Raw genomic sequence first — 16,321 nt, forward strand, 5'->3', positions numbered from 1 at the left:
ACTCTGCAAGCCTAGGGCAATGCTCCTCCGATAGCCATTCGTTCATTCAACTTATTGGTTCATTCACTCATTTAGTCATGCGCTCAGTAGATATTTACCGAGTAGTGCTATGTGCTGAGCACTGTATTTCCTACTGGGGAGAGAGTAGCCACGGACTCGCATTCCCGTAGGAAGACAGACAATAAAACAAGTAAGTCAACAAATGTGGGCGACAATGTCAGGTCAGAATAGACGCTATGGAGGAAATAACCAGGCAGATGGGACAGAGCAGTAGCTAGGGGGTGAAGGAAGGCCTCCCAGAGGAGGTGATCCTGGACATTTGGCCTTGGCAAAGAAAGACTTTCTGTCACCCTTCCCCTTCCCAGGCTGTGTGCAGAGCCCACAGAAGGGGGAATCTGCTTTCAGGAGGGTTAAGCGGGCCAATGCGAAAGCAAGAGAGAAGGCGCAGCCAGGGGTGTGTCTGCCAGGGGGTAGGGATGCAGGACTTGAAGCAGAGGGGCCTGCCATCCCCAACTGTTCTGGTACGGTGAAGTGACCGGAAGTGTAGAGATACTGCCTGGCGCTTCAGTGGTGGAGGGACAAACAGTGAGCCAGGGAGAACCTTAGCTGAGAGAGAAATGACGCACTGGGAGAGCAAAAGCAGGGGCCAGAACTGGGCTTGAGGGGCGTCCACGTCACCTCTGGCTGGAAGGGTGCCCTGCACCCTCGCAGGGGAACTGGGTGAGGGTGGGTCAGCTTTCAGCTATGGCAGAGGGATGGATGGATGGAGGGATGGATGGGCCGATGGATCAGCAAATGATTGAACACGCAAGAAATAACCAGCTACACTTAGCATCTCTGGGGAAAGACGTGCTTTAAGGGACTTAGGAGGGGGATCCGGAGCGATTCTTGTGAGGAAAACAACACACCCAGAATGTTCCCACGCAGTCACAGGCAAACCCACATGCACTTTCTCACTCGCAGGCACACGCTCACTCTTTCTGAGTTCATCTCTAAGGTAACACGTAAGAAGGTAGAAGGCCCCCCTGCTGGCTCCAAGGGCCAGGACCTCGGTGCACCAGGAGCGATTCCGGCTGAGGACACCAAAGTCTGCACCCAACGGCTCGGGTTTTGAAACTCCCCCCGGGGTGGCCAGGAAAAGGTTAAATAATGAGGCCGTAATTAAACAGGTCATAAAAGCATGGGGTGGGTAGATGACAAGAAGCAGCACTCAAAGAGAGCTTTCTGGAACACGGCAGGGTTGTTTTTTGGTTTTGTCTTTTTCCATTGAGAACACAGAGCAGCTCAGAAGTTACTGGAGAATATTATAATTGCCATTGTACTTGTCTTGGTGTTGTCCCCCCACCCCACGTATTTTGCTTCTCTTAGTTTCCTCCTTGTGTCTAAGCCTGGAATGGGAGGATAGCGGGGAGAAGTAGAGGGATTGCAGACACCCTCTGGGTGCTAGCGGGCAGCTTCAGGGTGCAGGGGACCAGAGTAGCCTGCTAGCTTGGAACAGCTTAGCAAAAATGCGCCTCTAGGACCCCGGACTGGACCACGTGGCATTTTCATTCATTCGTTCAATGCACATTTTATGAGTGCCTAGGATGTGCCAAGCCCTGCGGTGAACAAGGCAGGCCTGGCCCCTACTCTGAGAGAACTCACTGTTCTAGTGCAGCCCGGGAGAGGCCAGCACGCTCTTAATTTTGTCTCTTGATTCATGGAGAGGGGGAGGGAAAGCAACCGGTTGTCCTTGGCTAGAGGAAACCAAAGACGCTGGGAACTGCCTCGCTGAGCGGTGGAAGGAACCCAGGCTTTACTATTTTATTCCATAAATATTTGTGGGGTGCCAGGCGGGGCAGAGGCTTCCCTCTCGAAACCTCGGACTACTGAGGTGGAGATGAACACCGAGCGGCCACCAGACAGCCATGAAGTCCAGGATGGAGATACGGCCCCAACTGGGAGAGATGGGAAGTCTTTCTGGAGGAAGAGACTCTACGCTGAACATCAAGTTATTGGCAAGACAAAAGCACAGGGGTGAGATTGGGGGATTCCAGAACTTGGCAGATTCTAAGAACTAAAACAAACTTGGGCTGCACAGGAGCATTTGGGATGATGGCAGGCTCACTCACTGTTTGCTATCCGAGGTTGGAAAATCAGTTAGTTTCTTTGAGTTTCAGTCTACCCATCTGGAAAATGGGTATGACGAGGCCAGCGTCACCAGATAGTTGGGGTGGCCCAAGGGAATGACCTGTGGATGGCTTCTGGCACAACAGGCACTCAATATCTGTAAGATCCTCATTTGGCTTAGGTCTGCGAGCCAGAGAGGCGCGGGTCCCCATGGACGGCGGGGGAAGGGTTCGGGCCTGCGCACCCCTGGCCGCGGTTTGCAGAATATCTTTATTAACGAGCACTTCAAGGTAAGCCGCGATGGAAACCAGATGTGGGATCGCGCAGTCGGCGGCAGAGCAAGGAGCAGAGATACCAAGGGAGAGGGGTGGGGGTGAGGATTAGCTAGGATGAGGTTGGGGTTAGAAGCAAGACCCCCCCATATATTTTTTTTTAGGGAGACCTTTTAGGTGCCGAAGATTGACTTCTGATCCACATTCCTGGGTTCAGGGAGCTCAGGCCCTCTCTCATTTTACTGTGCCCCTTCACCTTTCACCCCACTCCCAGCCTCCCTTGAGATACGTCCTCTATCCACGGATTTTCCCCTGCAGTTTATCGAGGGCTGCTCTTACTGGTCTCCTTCAAACTGAGTCATTCCGCAGTCAGAGATCCGTTTCCTCTATTCTGTGTGTTTTCGCTGTCAGCAACACCATCCCAGATCCGCGGAGGGACTGACCTCAGCCTGGGTTTCAAGGCAGGCGCTGCTACTTCCCGGCTGTGTGACCTCAGCCAGGTGACCGCACCTCTCTGAGCCTCGGTTTGCTTATTGGAAAATGTGGGGACCCCGATTTCCACCACTCACGGTTGTTGTGAGGTGCGGTTGATGATTAGCTATGTGGAAAGGACTCGACGCGCTGTAAACGTTCTTTTCCCTGGGGCGCACACAACCCATCAAATCCAAGCCATTCGGTTTACAGTCGGGGACAGAGAGGCCAGAGATTAGAGACTGCCTCACCCCCACCCGAGCAGTGAGCAGGTGACAGCGTGACGAGGCGCGGCCAGCTGGTCTCCCAACTCCACATTCTCAGGTGTGCCAGGCAGAAAATCCCCTCGGCCGGGCGGAGACCTACCTGAGGCACACGCGGCTCCTTCCCAGGAGGGGAGAGGTGGGGGGGAGGGGGCCGCGTTCTAAAGCTTAGGAAACTGGCCCAGCCTGGGGGTTCTCCAGTGTCTGAGTGAACACGGGCCCCTCCTCACCCCTACCCAGTGCCCTTACAGGAAAGGGAAATAGTTAACGAGACGTGAAAGTGGCCGTGCACAGGATGACTGCTGCGTGTGTGTGTTAATTTCATGGAGGAACCGAGAATAGGGAAAAGGGGTTGGAAACAGAGGAAAAGGCACCAGTGGGAAGACTCGCAGCTGCACCGCCAAATTCGCACGCGAGTGTACAAACGACTTGCCTGCACGCGGACGCTAGCGGCCCATCAGACTCCGAATGTCGAAACCTGTTAGGTTTTCTGGTTTTGTTTTTTTATATTTTTTAAAATCTGTCACTAAAGTTTTGCATACCCCCCTCCCCTAGGCCAAAGCTAGGACCCACCAATTCTCAGCCTAGCCTCGGGAGCCCGGGGAGTCCAGACACCTCCCTGGCCCCGCCTTGAATCGAAAAGGCCTTTGGGCGGCTCTTGGTAGAATCCCCTCCGAGCGGCGAGCGAGTTAGTAGCATCTCCTTAAGGGGCGGGGTGGGGGGTTGTGGTGGAAGAAGAGTAGGGAGAGAGGAGAAGAGGGAGAGGAGGGGGAAAAAAGAGTCAAGAAAAAAAAATTCACTTCTTTTTCCGCTTCAAAACCTTAAGAGGGTTTGGGAGATCTGGTCAACTTTCCGAAACATCTGAATCTTTTTACAGTCCTCGGTTCTTTCCCTGGGCCAGCTGTGGGGAGGGAGAAGGGAGAGAGAGGAGGGGGTGAGAGGAGAGAGAGAGAGAGAGAGAGAGAGAGAGAGAGGCTTGGAGCGGAGGAGGGGGGAGAGCGAGCAGGCCGGCGCGGAGCGCACAGCCACCGCCTCCTTGCCTCTCCAAACTCCCGGCCAAGGCGCGCGGTGGCGTCCTCGCGCTCTCGCTCGCGCCCCCGCCCGTCGCCCGCCCAAGCCAGGCATGAATGCTGAGACTTGCGTCTCTTACTGCGAGTCGCCGGCTGCTGCCATGGACGCCTACTACAGCCCGGTGTCGCAGAGCCGGGAGGGCTCGTCGCCTTTTAGGGCATACCCCGGCGGTGATAAGTTCAGCACAACTTTCCTGTCGGCTGCCGCCAAAGGGCAGGGATTCGGGGACGCCAAGAGCCGCGCCCGCTACGGCGCGGGGCAGCAGGACCTGGCGGCACCCCTAGAGAGTGGCGCCGGAGCGCGGGGCTCCTTTAACAAGTTCCAGCCGCAGTCGCCGGCCCCGCAGCCGCCGCCGCCGCAGCCGCAGCCGCCGCCGCAGCCACCCGCGCAGCAACCGCATCTCTACTTGCAGCGAGGCGCCTGCAAGACGCCCCCGGACGGCAGCCTCAAACTCCAGGAAGGCGGCGGCGGCCACAACGCGGCCTTGCAGGTCCCCTGCTACGGTGAGTGCACGTGCGGATCCCTCGGGCTGGGGTCCCCAGGACCCAGGGCTTCGGCACCTTCAAAACCCGTTCGGCTTGCGGGAGGCAGGAGTTGGCGGGCTGGGGAGGCGCGGGGCCGAGCTGCGTGTGACTTCGGGTAGGAAAATGGGGATCGACCGCTCCGAGGAGACCAAGGGATCCCTCCTGCCCCCTTCAGATCGCTCGGCGGAGGGCGCGGAGCGTCGGCTATTAAACTCAACCTGGAGTCTGTTTCTCCCCTCTTCGCCGTTCCCCCAAACCACTTGCTTTGCGCTGCCCGCCGGGCCGACTTTGAAGCGGATGCTTCGCACCGGCTCAAGGCGTGCGGCGGGAAACAGTCGCAGCGCAGCGCTCGGGAGCTGGGCTCCGGGGCTGCCGGGGCCTCTCTCCTCGCCGGCTAGGGGGCTCCTCGGGCGGCGCCGCAGGTGGGAGCGTCGCAGGTGCGGAGCCCGGCCGGGAGCCTGGAGCGCACTCGGCGGAGCGCGCCCGGGATGCCGTGGAACCGGGGCGCCGTGGAACCGGGGCGCCACAAGCGTGCGGGCCCAGAGACGCCTGAGGCCGCGGAAGACGTGAGTCGAGGTGGTTCGCGGCGGGCAGGCGGGCCGACCAGAGTTCCCGAGCGTTTCTCCTTCGGCGATCCCCAGAGGCGGCTGGCCTCGGAACAATGGTTTAGGACCGACCGGCTGGGAAAGCCACAGAGTTCCAGGCGGCGCAGTGCTGGGCAAGAGGTTAGGTTCTGGGTCCTGATTTGGGCCCACGGGGAACCTGAGGCCTAAATGACCTCCAAGCCCCCTTGAAGGTGGCCTCAGGACGCAGGCCTGGGCCCCGAAGCGCCGCGACCGTAGTGGAGGAGAGAGCCTCTCAAGGGCGGCCTGAGGCCGGAGCAGCTGAGGAGCCTGGACCTTCTCTCCCACAGATTCGGCATTGGTGAGCCCCAAGCTGGCAGGGAGAGAAACTGAGAAGGGAGGGGAAAATCCCTGGTCTAGGAGCCCTGGGTACACACTCTCCCCCTGGGGCCTTGGCCTTCAGGCAGGGCCCCGGAAATGAGCTGGTTCTGACAGGACAACGGCTTTGGCTGCACTGATCCAGGCCCGATGGAGAGACACCGGGCCTGGGGACAGAGGTGGGACATGGTGGAGGCCTTGGCGACTGGAATAACCTTAGGAAACAATGCATGGCAAACGCTTTCTTACACTCAGCCTGGATCTGGCTCCCCACAGGCTCAGAATTAGTCCACTAAGTGGTCGTTGACACGCACAAACATTCACACATACACTTGACTACACTTGGACTCTACACATACACACACAAACACTTCCTCATGAGCAGCGCGCTCACACACACACCAAGTACGCTCATGTGGCTTCGCACAGAGCCACACACTCTCAAACCCATAGGACAGACTGAGCAGATTTAGAGAGATCCGGTGGCTTTCCCCACCTCCTCCACCTTTCCTCTCCACTTTCCTGTTGGAATGAGATCAGGCCCTCGGATCACAGACACTCACAGCTCCACACAGGTGCTCCTTCCACACTCAGGTGGAGAGGGGCTCTCGCCCTGTCCACATGCACCAGCCTGCCAGCCCCGGGGATCAGGCTCCCTCCTCCTGGCCTCACCCAGGCCCCTCCTGGTCCCTGTCCGTTGGGAATGTTAGGTGTGAGCAAGTCACCGGACTGAGGGACCGGTGGAGGTTCGTTGCGCAGAACCAGGGGACTCGCATGTTTTCTCTCCCACCGCAATGGTTTTTCATGTGTTAGAGAAATTCACCAGTGAGTCTTCTGAGGAGGCTGAATTAATTAGGCAAGGAGAGATCCTGAGCTGCTTTCAACCTCTCATTTGGAAATGTCTTCAGGTTCAGAGGGAAAGGGGGAAGAGCTACACCCCTCCAAGAACTGCCTCTGAGCCCTGCTGGGCCCCCACTGCCAGCCTGCATAATGCATCCTCTACAGGCAGTAGCCACTGGGGCAGCCCACACTGTGACCTGAGAGTAAGAAATCCCTCTAAAGCCCTGTTTCCTCATCTGCATCACGAGGAGATAACAGTAAGGCCTCACGGGGTAGTAAATGTTCCCCCACAGAGCAAGAGTCTCGCCTCCCCGCTCCACGTTTCTGCCCTTGGCCTCTGTGCTGTTGGAACCTGTAAGCACCCAATTGTGAGGACAGGGCAGGCCCCCGACCTTGCGCTAGGCAAAGCCAAAAGCTACAGGCTGAGACAAAAGGCAGCTGGAAACACCAACAGAACCCACTTCCCTGATGCCCAAGATGGAGGCACTGCTCAGGGCAAAGCCACAAACAACAAACAGCTCTGCTTATTCTTTTCCTTCTCTTAGCAGCTGCTGTTTCTCTGGCCAAGAGGAGATTTCTGGCTCCCGTAGGAAAAAAGTTAGGCACATTAGGTCCAAGAGGAGGAAACCGAGGCACCAAGAGGTGAGGTTCTGATCTCTACAGAGGCAGGCAGCTGGGAGGAGGGCCTCTGGAGCGGGCTCTCTAGATGGCCAGCAAGCAGGGAGACTGAAGCACACATTGACATGGTTCTCTCCCACACTCGTGAGAGCATGTACTCCAAAGCGGGGGAAATGGGTCTAAGGAAGAAACCTCGGATGTCCCCAGGAGCTTGGGGAAAGGCAGAGGCAGACACGGCTTTGGTGCTAGGCTTGCTGCGGCTGATCTCGGCCCCCACCCAAGGTAGCTTTGACCTGGCAACCTCTTTCCCAGCTCTGTTGGTCCCCGGGGCAGGAAGACAGTTCCTCCATCTGGGCAACTGCACCGAGCGGAGGAGAGGGTCCGAGGTCTCCTCTGGGACGTCAGCCCAGGGAGCCAGTCCTTGGATCCAAGCCCTCCTTGGAAAGGTGCGGGTTTGGGGGCTGTGCTGGGGCCACGGCGGCGAGAGAGCCTGGGGCAGGACAGCCGCCTCAGGTCTCCAGTGGCGGGGCTTCTCGGAGATGGGGAAAGAGGAGGTGAGAAGACTTCCCCGGCTGCAGACGTTCCCTAACTGCGACTCCGTTTCCCCATCAGTACTAAAAGGGCAACGAACAATGTGACTCCACAGCCCCCCCGGGTGCAGAGACATTCGCGCTTTTACTAAAGAGCCCCACTGTGTCCTCGCGTGTTGCAGTCCCGACCCCGTCAGGCTCCGGGTTCACACTTCGGCCCTCCGAAGTCCCGGCCGCATGGGCCCCAGGAGACACGCCAGGTTGGAGACCGATGTTTCTCAGCCGGGCGAAGAGCCTCCTCGCCGCGGGAGTAGGGACCCCGGCACCTCGCTCCCAACGCGGACGACTCTCCAAGCCGCCGCTTGCGCGGCCCGCCAGGCCTTGGCCTTGCGCCCCGGGACGCTACCGAGAACAGCCCTGCTACCTTCTCTTTCGCTTTCGATTCGGTGCACGCAGGTTTTCGTTGCTGGCCCACTGCTACCTTCCCATCCAGCCGTCCGCGAAGGCAGCGCTCTTAGCGCAGAGGTCTTGGGAGACGAGGGCAGGGCCGGAGACCCCTGGGGCACAGCCGAGGGGCTGGTCTTGATTTGGCGAATTAGACGCAGAGTTTGAGTGCTAGAGATATTTATTTTCTCCCACCAGCACAATCCACACACCACAAAATGTGTAAACTCCTCCTAGGTCATATTCGAATCTACTCAAAGAACCGGGGTGTGTTTTGTGTAAGAGAGGACCCCCCCCCCCGCCGCCAAAAAAAGACAGCGAGAAACCGAGGCTTGCACATTAGCCGTAAGAGCCCGTGGGTGATTGTGGGATGATGGAGGGAAAACTCAAGCCTGGGAGCTGTGACGTCGACCCCCGGTCAGTTTTGGCGGTGGGGGAGGAGAGGAAAAAAGATGCTTTTAATTTTTTACTTTGTTCATTTCTATAGCCGCCAGTCTGCTCTAACAGTCCAGCCTAAACACATACAATCTTAAATAGAAAAACAGAAGGCCTGGATTAAAGGTCTAGTATTATGTTAAATCAGTCGATGCGCACAAAGTTTTCTTTATTATAATTTATATACAGTGAAGTACACAGTTAAGTGGAAGGTTTGAAGAATTGTTATGTACGTGTTCGCTGTATAACGACCACTTGGATCAAGACACAGACCGTTTACGTACTGTATCTGTAAACGAAAACTTTGGGTGGGGGGATTTTTTTTAAGTTGTTGTAAGGAAATTTCAGAAGAGACTTCAGGGAAGCCAGAGAGCCTGCCCTCCCCCCGCCCCCCCGCGCGCCCCTTGTTCGCGATAGCGGCGTTTCTTGAGTGGGCTGACCTTGTACTCCCAGATTTGCGCGGTCCCTACTCTTCAAGGGAGCTAGGGGCTGCGCCGGGAACCTCGCCGCGCAAGGCTCTCATGAAGTCGCCGAAGCCCCGAGTTTTGCCCGCTGCAAAGAGGGGCCACAGCAGGAAAACAAGTTAAAAGTACCATACATAAATTTTTGCCGTAGTCCCCGAGAACCTTCGTTCCAGAAAGCAGCTGGGCGCTCTTTTCCGTGGGCATACCTTTTCACCTTGGCCTCAGCTCCTTTCTCTCTTCCCGCAAGTCTGCCCTCGGCTTTGTTTTGGTGGCAAACTGAAATATGAAATGGAAATGTAAGGGCCTTTGCATGTTGGTGTGAAAGGAGGTTGGAGTTCCGGCATCTGTGTGGGGTTCGGGCTTCTCCGCCGACCCCTGGACCAGGGTGCCCGGAGCAGCAGGCAGAAAGAATGTGAAAACTGTCGGGCGCCCGCGAGGCTCCGAGGGCCTGGGATGGAGAATGAGGAGGCCGTGCTGGAGTGGGTGTGCCTTTCACTGCAAGGAGAGGGGAGTTGGGGGCCGGATGTGAGAGAATGCTTGGCTGGAGAGAACTCTCAGCACCCGCAGCCTCAGCGTCCTCAGCTCCCCCCGCCCCCAGGAAACCGAAGGACCTAGGCACAGGCACTGTTTTGGGTGAGGCGGTGAGATTGAGGCTCTGCATCGGGACCCCGCCTGCCAGGTGCCACCTGCCACATGCTCCCGCAGCTACGGGGCTCGCCAGGCGTTGTTGAGGTGACAAGGCAGGTCGGCAGATTCGAAAACCAAGACAGGGAGGACTCAGCTATGGGCTGATTACCACCCAGCAAGTTTAGAGTGAAAGGCACTGCCCCACCCTCCCCCTTTGCTCCAGAGCTGTGGGTGCCAAAGGCCAGCCTTCTGTTCAGACTGGACAGTGAGAAGAGACCCTTTTTTCAAAGCAGGGCTTTTCTGGAGAAAGAGGAGGCACTTCTGTGCGGCCACCAAGGCTTCCCAGCTGTAGGCTGGTGCTTCTCAGAGATCAGAGTTACTGGTGGCCCCCAGGGACCTTCCACCCAGAGGTGCAGCCCGGTGCCATCTTCTCTAGCCTACACATGTGCAGATGCTCCTTCTTCACCCAGTACAGGGATGCGGGGTAGCCCGGGGCAGCTAATGCCATGCTGCCTGGAAGCTGGTCTCCCTACAAAGGCTGGGCTCAGTGGTGCGACAGAAGCCTCCATTGTGTCCAGGGAGGTGTCGCGGGAGCTCCAAACGCGCAGGACCTGCGCACCCGCCCATCCCCAGTGCATTCTGGCACCTTAGCAAAGACTCTCTTCTCTACCCCATCCCACCCCAGACCAGCAGCACCAAGGAAGAGAGGGAGCGGTGGAAGGGGAGTTGAGGCTCAGTAGAGAGGAAAAGAGACACGCAAAAAGGATGCTCAGAGCAGCGAAAGGCTGGGGAATGGGTGGCGATGCTGAGCAGCGGGCAGTTTCAGGCAGCTAGAAGGGTCACTGCGCGTGAGGAGAGGAGGGTTACTGGGAGATACCGGCGGGTAGATGGGGCGCTGAAAGGGGTGCCACTGCCTGCCAAGTACCTGTCTTTTCCGAGGACCACACCGCGCGTACTGGGGACCACAGGGTCGGGGCTGCTGGGTGCGGGCGACACTGCACTTTGGAGAAAGAGAGGGAGCCGGCGCGCGTTTCATCGGATTCTTAAAGCAGATTGTCTCAGAGTGGATTCTCCTTCCAAACTGGGGGTCCCGAAGCCTGGGCGTCAACCCCAAGCACCTCGCAGATGGACTGCCAGGGACCCAGGTCGGGGCAGAGCAGCAGGTTCTCCGAGCTTTCCAAGGGCCATGGCGGAGAAGATTGAGAGGCTGTAGAAAGTCTGGGCCGGGCGCGAAAGTCCAGCTTGGCACCCGCGCGAGTCAGGGCACACATTCTGGGTTGAGATGGCGGCGGGTCTCCACCACGGTGTTCTCTACTCCCTGCATGGCCTTGGGAAAATCCCTCCCCTTTCCCTTTCCCTTCTAGGTCCGAATTTTAGTTCTGTGAAATGCAGGAGTCTGGACGATTTCCAAAGGCCCTCTGGGGGTTACTGTGCTGGTACCAGTTTGGACCCCCCTCACCCTGTTTCCCTGCCCTCCTCACCCTTACATGCATTTTTTTTTTTTTTTTTTTTTTTTTTGTACAGGAGAAATCGGGGTAGAGTGTGCTGGGAAAGGCTTTCCTGGAAGTGGAAACCTGTCCTGAGGGTTTCCTGGGGTGTGCTAAGGGGCGCAGGAACCAAGTAGGCAGCAGTCCCAGGACAAGCAGGCAGGCGGTCCTAGAGCATCAGAAGTTGAATGCAGGCTCTAGATTCCATCCAAGCTGGGGCTTCACTATGGAGAGGGGAGAGGACGGGTGTCTTTTTGCTCAAGAGTGACCAGGCTCAAGTCGGGGGCTCAGGGGTTCCTGGCCCCTCCACCACTCCTGTCCCCTGTCTGCACCCATCTTCCCTATCTTGGCATTTACTGATCACCTACTATGTGCCAGACCTTCTCCTAGAACACACCCAGCGAGCGGCTCCCTGCTATCCTATACCTTCTGTCCTTCCAGGTGTATACATTTGGGCATAGGAAATGTTTACTGGCTGGAAGGATGCATGAAGAATCAGTGTCTCATTTGGAGTGTTGCCAGAGTGTGGTTAAGTGCCCCTGTGAGCATATCCCAGTACCTTGGCTGGTGCAGGTGGAGGCCTGGGGGTTTGTGTGAGCGCATGTCCATCGTGAACGCGGAGCGGTGTGCCCCGCCCATACTCATCGGGTCCGGTCCTGCTCTCCCAGGGTGATGCAGGGGACCGTGCATACTAATTTGTGTGCGCTCCTACGTGGAAGGCATGCGTTCCCCAGAGTTTCCGAGGGTGCAGCCAGTGTAGGTGAGCCGTGTGCGGGCGAGGGTGGGCACCTGTGCACGATCCCGGACACCCCGCCCCCCTACGCCCGCCCCGTGGACCGCGCGTGTTGTAGGCTCTGCCACCAGATTCTCGGACCAGGAGGCGGTGACGAAGAACCTGTGTGTCATGGCCTGTGGCCTTCTCCGTCACTGGTCGCGGCTTCTCAGGGAGGCTGACTCACCGAGCGGCAGGCAGAGTCCCCCTGTGGCCAGCTGGGGCTGGGGCGAGCCCAAGCATCTTCCTAGGGCCCTCACCCAGCCCACCCACACTGCAGCGGGGCCTCCTCCTACCTCCAGGTCTTGAATGTGCCCTGCGGTCCTGTGGGGCTGGCTGTGGAAGAGTCTGCACCATCTTTATGCACACTGCAGATCTCATTTAACAGATGAGCAAACTGAGGCCTAAAGAGAAGTGGATCCCCACAGACCAGTGGGAAGGGGAGAACCACTGCTGGGGGCAGGGCAAGAAGGAGTTGGGGAGTATCTGCCCCCCTCCGGCCCCGCCCACTGTCTCCCTTCGCTTGTAACCCATCCAGTAAGCCGCACAGCCTGTGCATCAAGCAGGGTAGATGTTTGCAGTCTCCTCCTCCTTCAGAAATAAGGTGGGCTCCACCATGAGCTCCTGGGGTTGCTGGGGCAACAGAAGAGCACCCGGTGGGATTGCAGGAACTCATCCCGAATGTGACCCAGTGGGGCAAGGACTCCTGCTCTCTGCTGGACTCCCTAAACCAGGTTTTCTTTCCTAAGTGCATGGAAACCATGCAGTGAGAGCCCAAGGAGGTGGTTAGCTGAGGCCACATGACCGACTTCCTCCTCTGAGGTTGACCATCTGCCAGGCTGCGGACATCGGTTGGGTCTAGAAGCCTGGTACTCAGCCCTCCAACGTGATGGGTCATGGTGTCAGGATGGGTGCCCCACCCGGTCCCACATGCCCTGCTTCACAGGGAAGGGGACTGAAATGCCTAATTCCAGTTGCTCACCAAACTTTGCCTGTCCCTGTGCCAGGCCTCATGGGGGATACAGTGAAGCCCTGGACGCAACCCCTGCCTTCAGGTCCAGAAGTCCTGCCTTCAGAAGACAGACTAGTGACTTGGCTGTTTGCAGTTCACGGGGGCAGTGCTGGAAAGGGGAAGCCCAGGTTCAGGCTGGGCAGAGGGGGCAGCTTGGCTCACCCCACTGCCCCTGGTGGGCGGAACCTCGCCCAGGAAGGTGAGGGCTCAGAGAGGTTGAGGGAAGTTGGGAGTTGTCACGGACCAGCTGGATCTCCTCTGCTGGCTGAAAAGCTGGCAACTTCTTCTCTCTTTTCTCCTTTTCCCCCTCCATGCCTTCTCTGTAGGTCAAGAGATCTGGCTTCAAGTATTGGCTTTTCCCTGGAAATGGCCCTGTGCCTTTGGAACAGTCCCCTTATCTCCAGTTCCACTCAGTTTCTTCATTTGCAAAAGGGGATTTGTTTGGGCCTGTCCTGCTTACGTGGGAAGGGAGTGTGAGGATGCAGAGAGGTAGTATGCCTGCAGGTGTATCCTGCAAGGTCACATTCTCCACCTGGGAGGACTAAGGGCCCCACCCCCTTAGTCATCTTGCGGGTACTAAGGTATTTTGAATGGGGCAGTGGGCAGGGTTCCGATCAGGTTTCAGAACTTTGGTGCCTCCTAGATTTGTGAGCCTCCCTGATATCCAGGGATCTCCATGGCCTTGTCTGCAGCCCCACCACTCAGCCACATGGGTTGACGTCTGGCTCACACCCCAGCACTGAGCTGGGATGGCTCCACAGCCCCCCTTCAAGGAGGGAGCTCATCGAAGGGCAGAGAAGACAAGGATGCCCACGGTTCTATGCACAGATCTCCTTTCAGGGCCTCGGTCTCCCATCTGAAACCCCCTGCCTGGGACTAGTTGATTTCTGAAGCCCTGGGGTTCTGCGCTCTTCCAGGCCTCTTTGTACCAAGAGGTTCCTTGGTCCAGCCTGCCAAACAGGAAGAGTCTGGCGGTCTTGCCTGACTCCCTGCCTCAGGACAGGGACAGCGAGGAAGTGAGGCTGATGGGGTGTGAGACAAAGGGAGGTTAGAGTTGGCAAGGTAAGGGCTCCTGCTGAGGACCTCGTGTGACAGCTCATGTTTCCTGAGCACTTCTGCCTGCCAGTGCGCTTCCTGGTGTGATTTCACTGAATCCCCATCTCAGCCCTGAAAGAGAGATCCTAGTATCATCCCTATTTCAAGGATGAAAACAGACTCATAGAAGATGAGTAACTTGCCCAAGGTGGGACAGCTCAGAGGCGAAAAGGTAAGCACTTGATGGCCAAGGGCTCTGAGAACCCAGAGGGCATCCTTTTGTGGGATGATCCTAATTAGATTTGAGGTCACTCTCCTCCTATCCCAGATGATATGGGATTGAAAGACCGGGTTTTACAAATATGGCCCCCAAAGAGTTTCTCTCATCTTCCCATCTGGGGATGCAGTGGCAGATGGGAGGTCAAGGATGGGCTTGGTGCCTGGCAGGTTGGAGTCTAGACCTGACCTTTGACCTTGGGCCCAGCTTCTTCCCTGTTCAAGTGTCCTGCTGCGCTGCGGTGAGAACACGGGGCCAGGCACTGCGGTCAGGACCTCATAGCTGTTTTGAGGGATTACTCCTTGAGTTCCTGGAGGCCCCAGGAAAGTGCCAGAACCTCTGGTCGGGGCAGGGTGGAGCTGAGGACCCGGTGTGGGAGCAAACAATGGGGAAATACCTTCCTCCTGGGGAGGAAGAGAGACTGCGGTGAGGCTTTTGTCTGTTTTGTTTCAAACTTTTCCCAGAGCCTGGAGAAGGGCTTGCTATACATGGCAGGTGCTCAGTGAACATTTGGGAGGGAAGGAAGGAAAGGAGGGAGGGAGGGAGGGAGGGAGGAAGGGAGAGAGGAAGGGAATCAGGATGTGAAATGCTAGGGACTCTAAAAATCTTTCTATCTTCTCTTCCTTCCTCCTTCTTTTGAATCTGAGCCTGGGTGAGAACCCAACTTGTAGCTCTCTTGTACCCTGGTGGAAAATAATTTATTTCCCTCAGGGATCCCTCTGGGGAGTGGGAGTAGGGAAGTCTTGGGTCACCCCGTTTTGCACAAGCCTGGAGTCCTCTCAGCCTCTGGCAGTTCGAGGAGCACCTTTTCCCCCCACTGTTCTCCTTCTCTGTCACCTCCAAGGCCGCAGCTAGGGTCTTGCTGCTTCCACCAGGCCAGCTCTAGTCAAATAGGCATCCCTCTACCTGCCTCCCCCGCCACATGCACTCCTCTCAGGTCTCCCCCGCTTCCCTGCAGTGAGTTCTGGGCCCCTGGTTCTTTCTGCCGTCTGCCTAGCGGGGCGGCCCCAGGGCTGCAGATGTTCCTCCCTGGGTACCCCATCCACTCAGCCCCGCCCCACCCCAGGATTCTGAGATTCCACACCCCCAAGGGATGCAGCATTGTGTTCTGGCCAGGATGCTGTCCTGAGCTTACAGCCCAGGTGAGAAGAAACATTTAGACCTGAGCCTGGGGTGGAGTCAGCACTCGGCAGGTGGTGGCCACCACTATGCAGGGAGCCAGGCACTCTGGGAGGCGGATCAGAGAGGTGGAGGAGACTCTGATGGAAGTGCTTCCTCCTGACTCTTTAGAGAGGGGATTGGGCATGAACAAAGCTGTGAGAGGTGCCCTGCCAAAGGCTCCCCCTCCCATCCAACAATTCCTCCGGGTTGTGCCCTTATGTCATCAGGCGTGGAGCACTTGGCAGTGAATGAGTTGATTCCTGCCCATGGGAATGTGAAGACATGGGAGTCCTCGGGAAAAGTGCAAATGGACTGAAACTTAGTGAGTACGGGCATTTAAGGTGGGCCTTGAAGGTTGAATAGGAGCTCACCAACTGAACGAGCTGGAAACAGCACTCTAGACTCAGCAGATAGCACTTGGGTCAGGAAAGTACATGGAGTGTTTGGGAAAGAGCAGGTGTGTGGCTTGCTGGGGGCATGATGGACACAGGCAAGAATCAGCCTGAGGAATAACAGGGGCAAAACCGAGAGGGCCATTCACTTTCTGGTGAGGTATTCAGACTTCAGGGAAGCCCCTGGAGGCCTCTGAGCAGTGCAGTGAGAGGCTGAGACCCCAAGCTTAGTGTGGCTTCTTTTAAAATTCAAATCTTTGTTTTAATTAGGGATAATTTTTATTGTGGTAAAATATACATAACATAAAATTTACCACTTTGAGGATTTTAAACGAACAATTCACTGGCATCAAGTACATTCGTAGTGTTGTGTAACCATCACCACTATTCCCAGAGCCTTTTCATCATCCCAGACGGGCCCATTAAGCAATAACTCCCCATCTCCCTCTCTTCCCAGCCCCTGGAAACCTCTGTTCTACTTTCTGTCTCTGAATTTTCCTACTCCAGGCACCTCATAGAAATTGAATTATACAGTATTTGTCCTTTTGTGTTTGGCCATTTGTATATCTTTTTTTT

At 56.8% G+C, this 16,321-nt stretch overlaps 1 protein-coding gene across 1 annotated transcript in view; it reads left to right on the forward strand.

Moving 5' to 3' along the window:
• The first annotated feature begins 4,238 nt into the window (after positions 1-4,238).
• Positions 4,239-16,321, forward strand: part of ALX4 (ALX homeobox 4) — a 41,541-nt gene continuing 29,458 nt past the window's right edge. Inside the window, exon 1 of the mRNA XM_060105122.1 lies at positions 4,239-4,689. Coding sequence (XP_059961105.1) covers positions 4,239-4,689 — 451 coding nt within the window. The remainder of the gene's footprint in view (positions 4,690-16,321) is intronic.

The sequence above is a fragment of the Mesoplodon densirostris genome, chromosome 7 (assembly GCF_025265405.1).
Source record: "Mesoplodon densirostris isolate mMesDen1 chromosome 7, mMesDen1 primary haplotype, whole genome shotgun sequence".
NCBI lineage: Eukaryota > Metazoa > Chordata > Mammalia > Artiodactyla > Ziphiidae > Mesoplodon > Mesoplodon densirostris.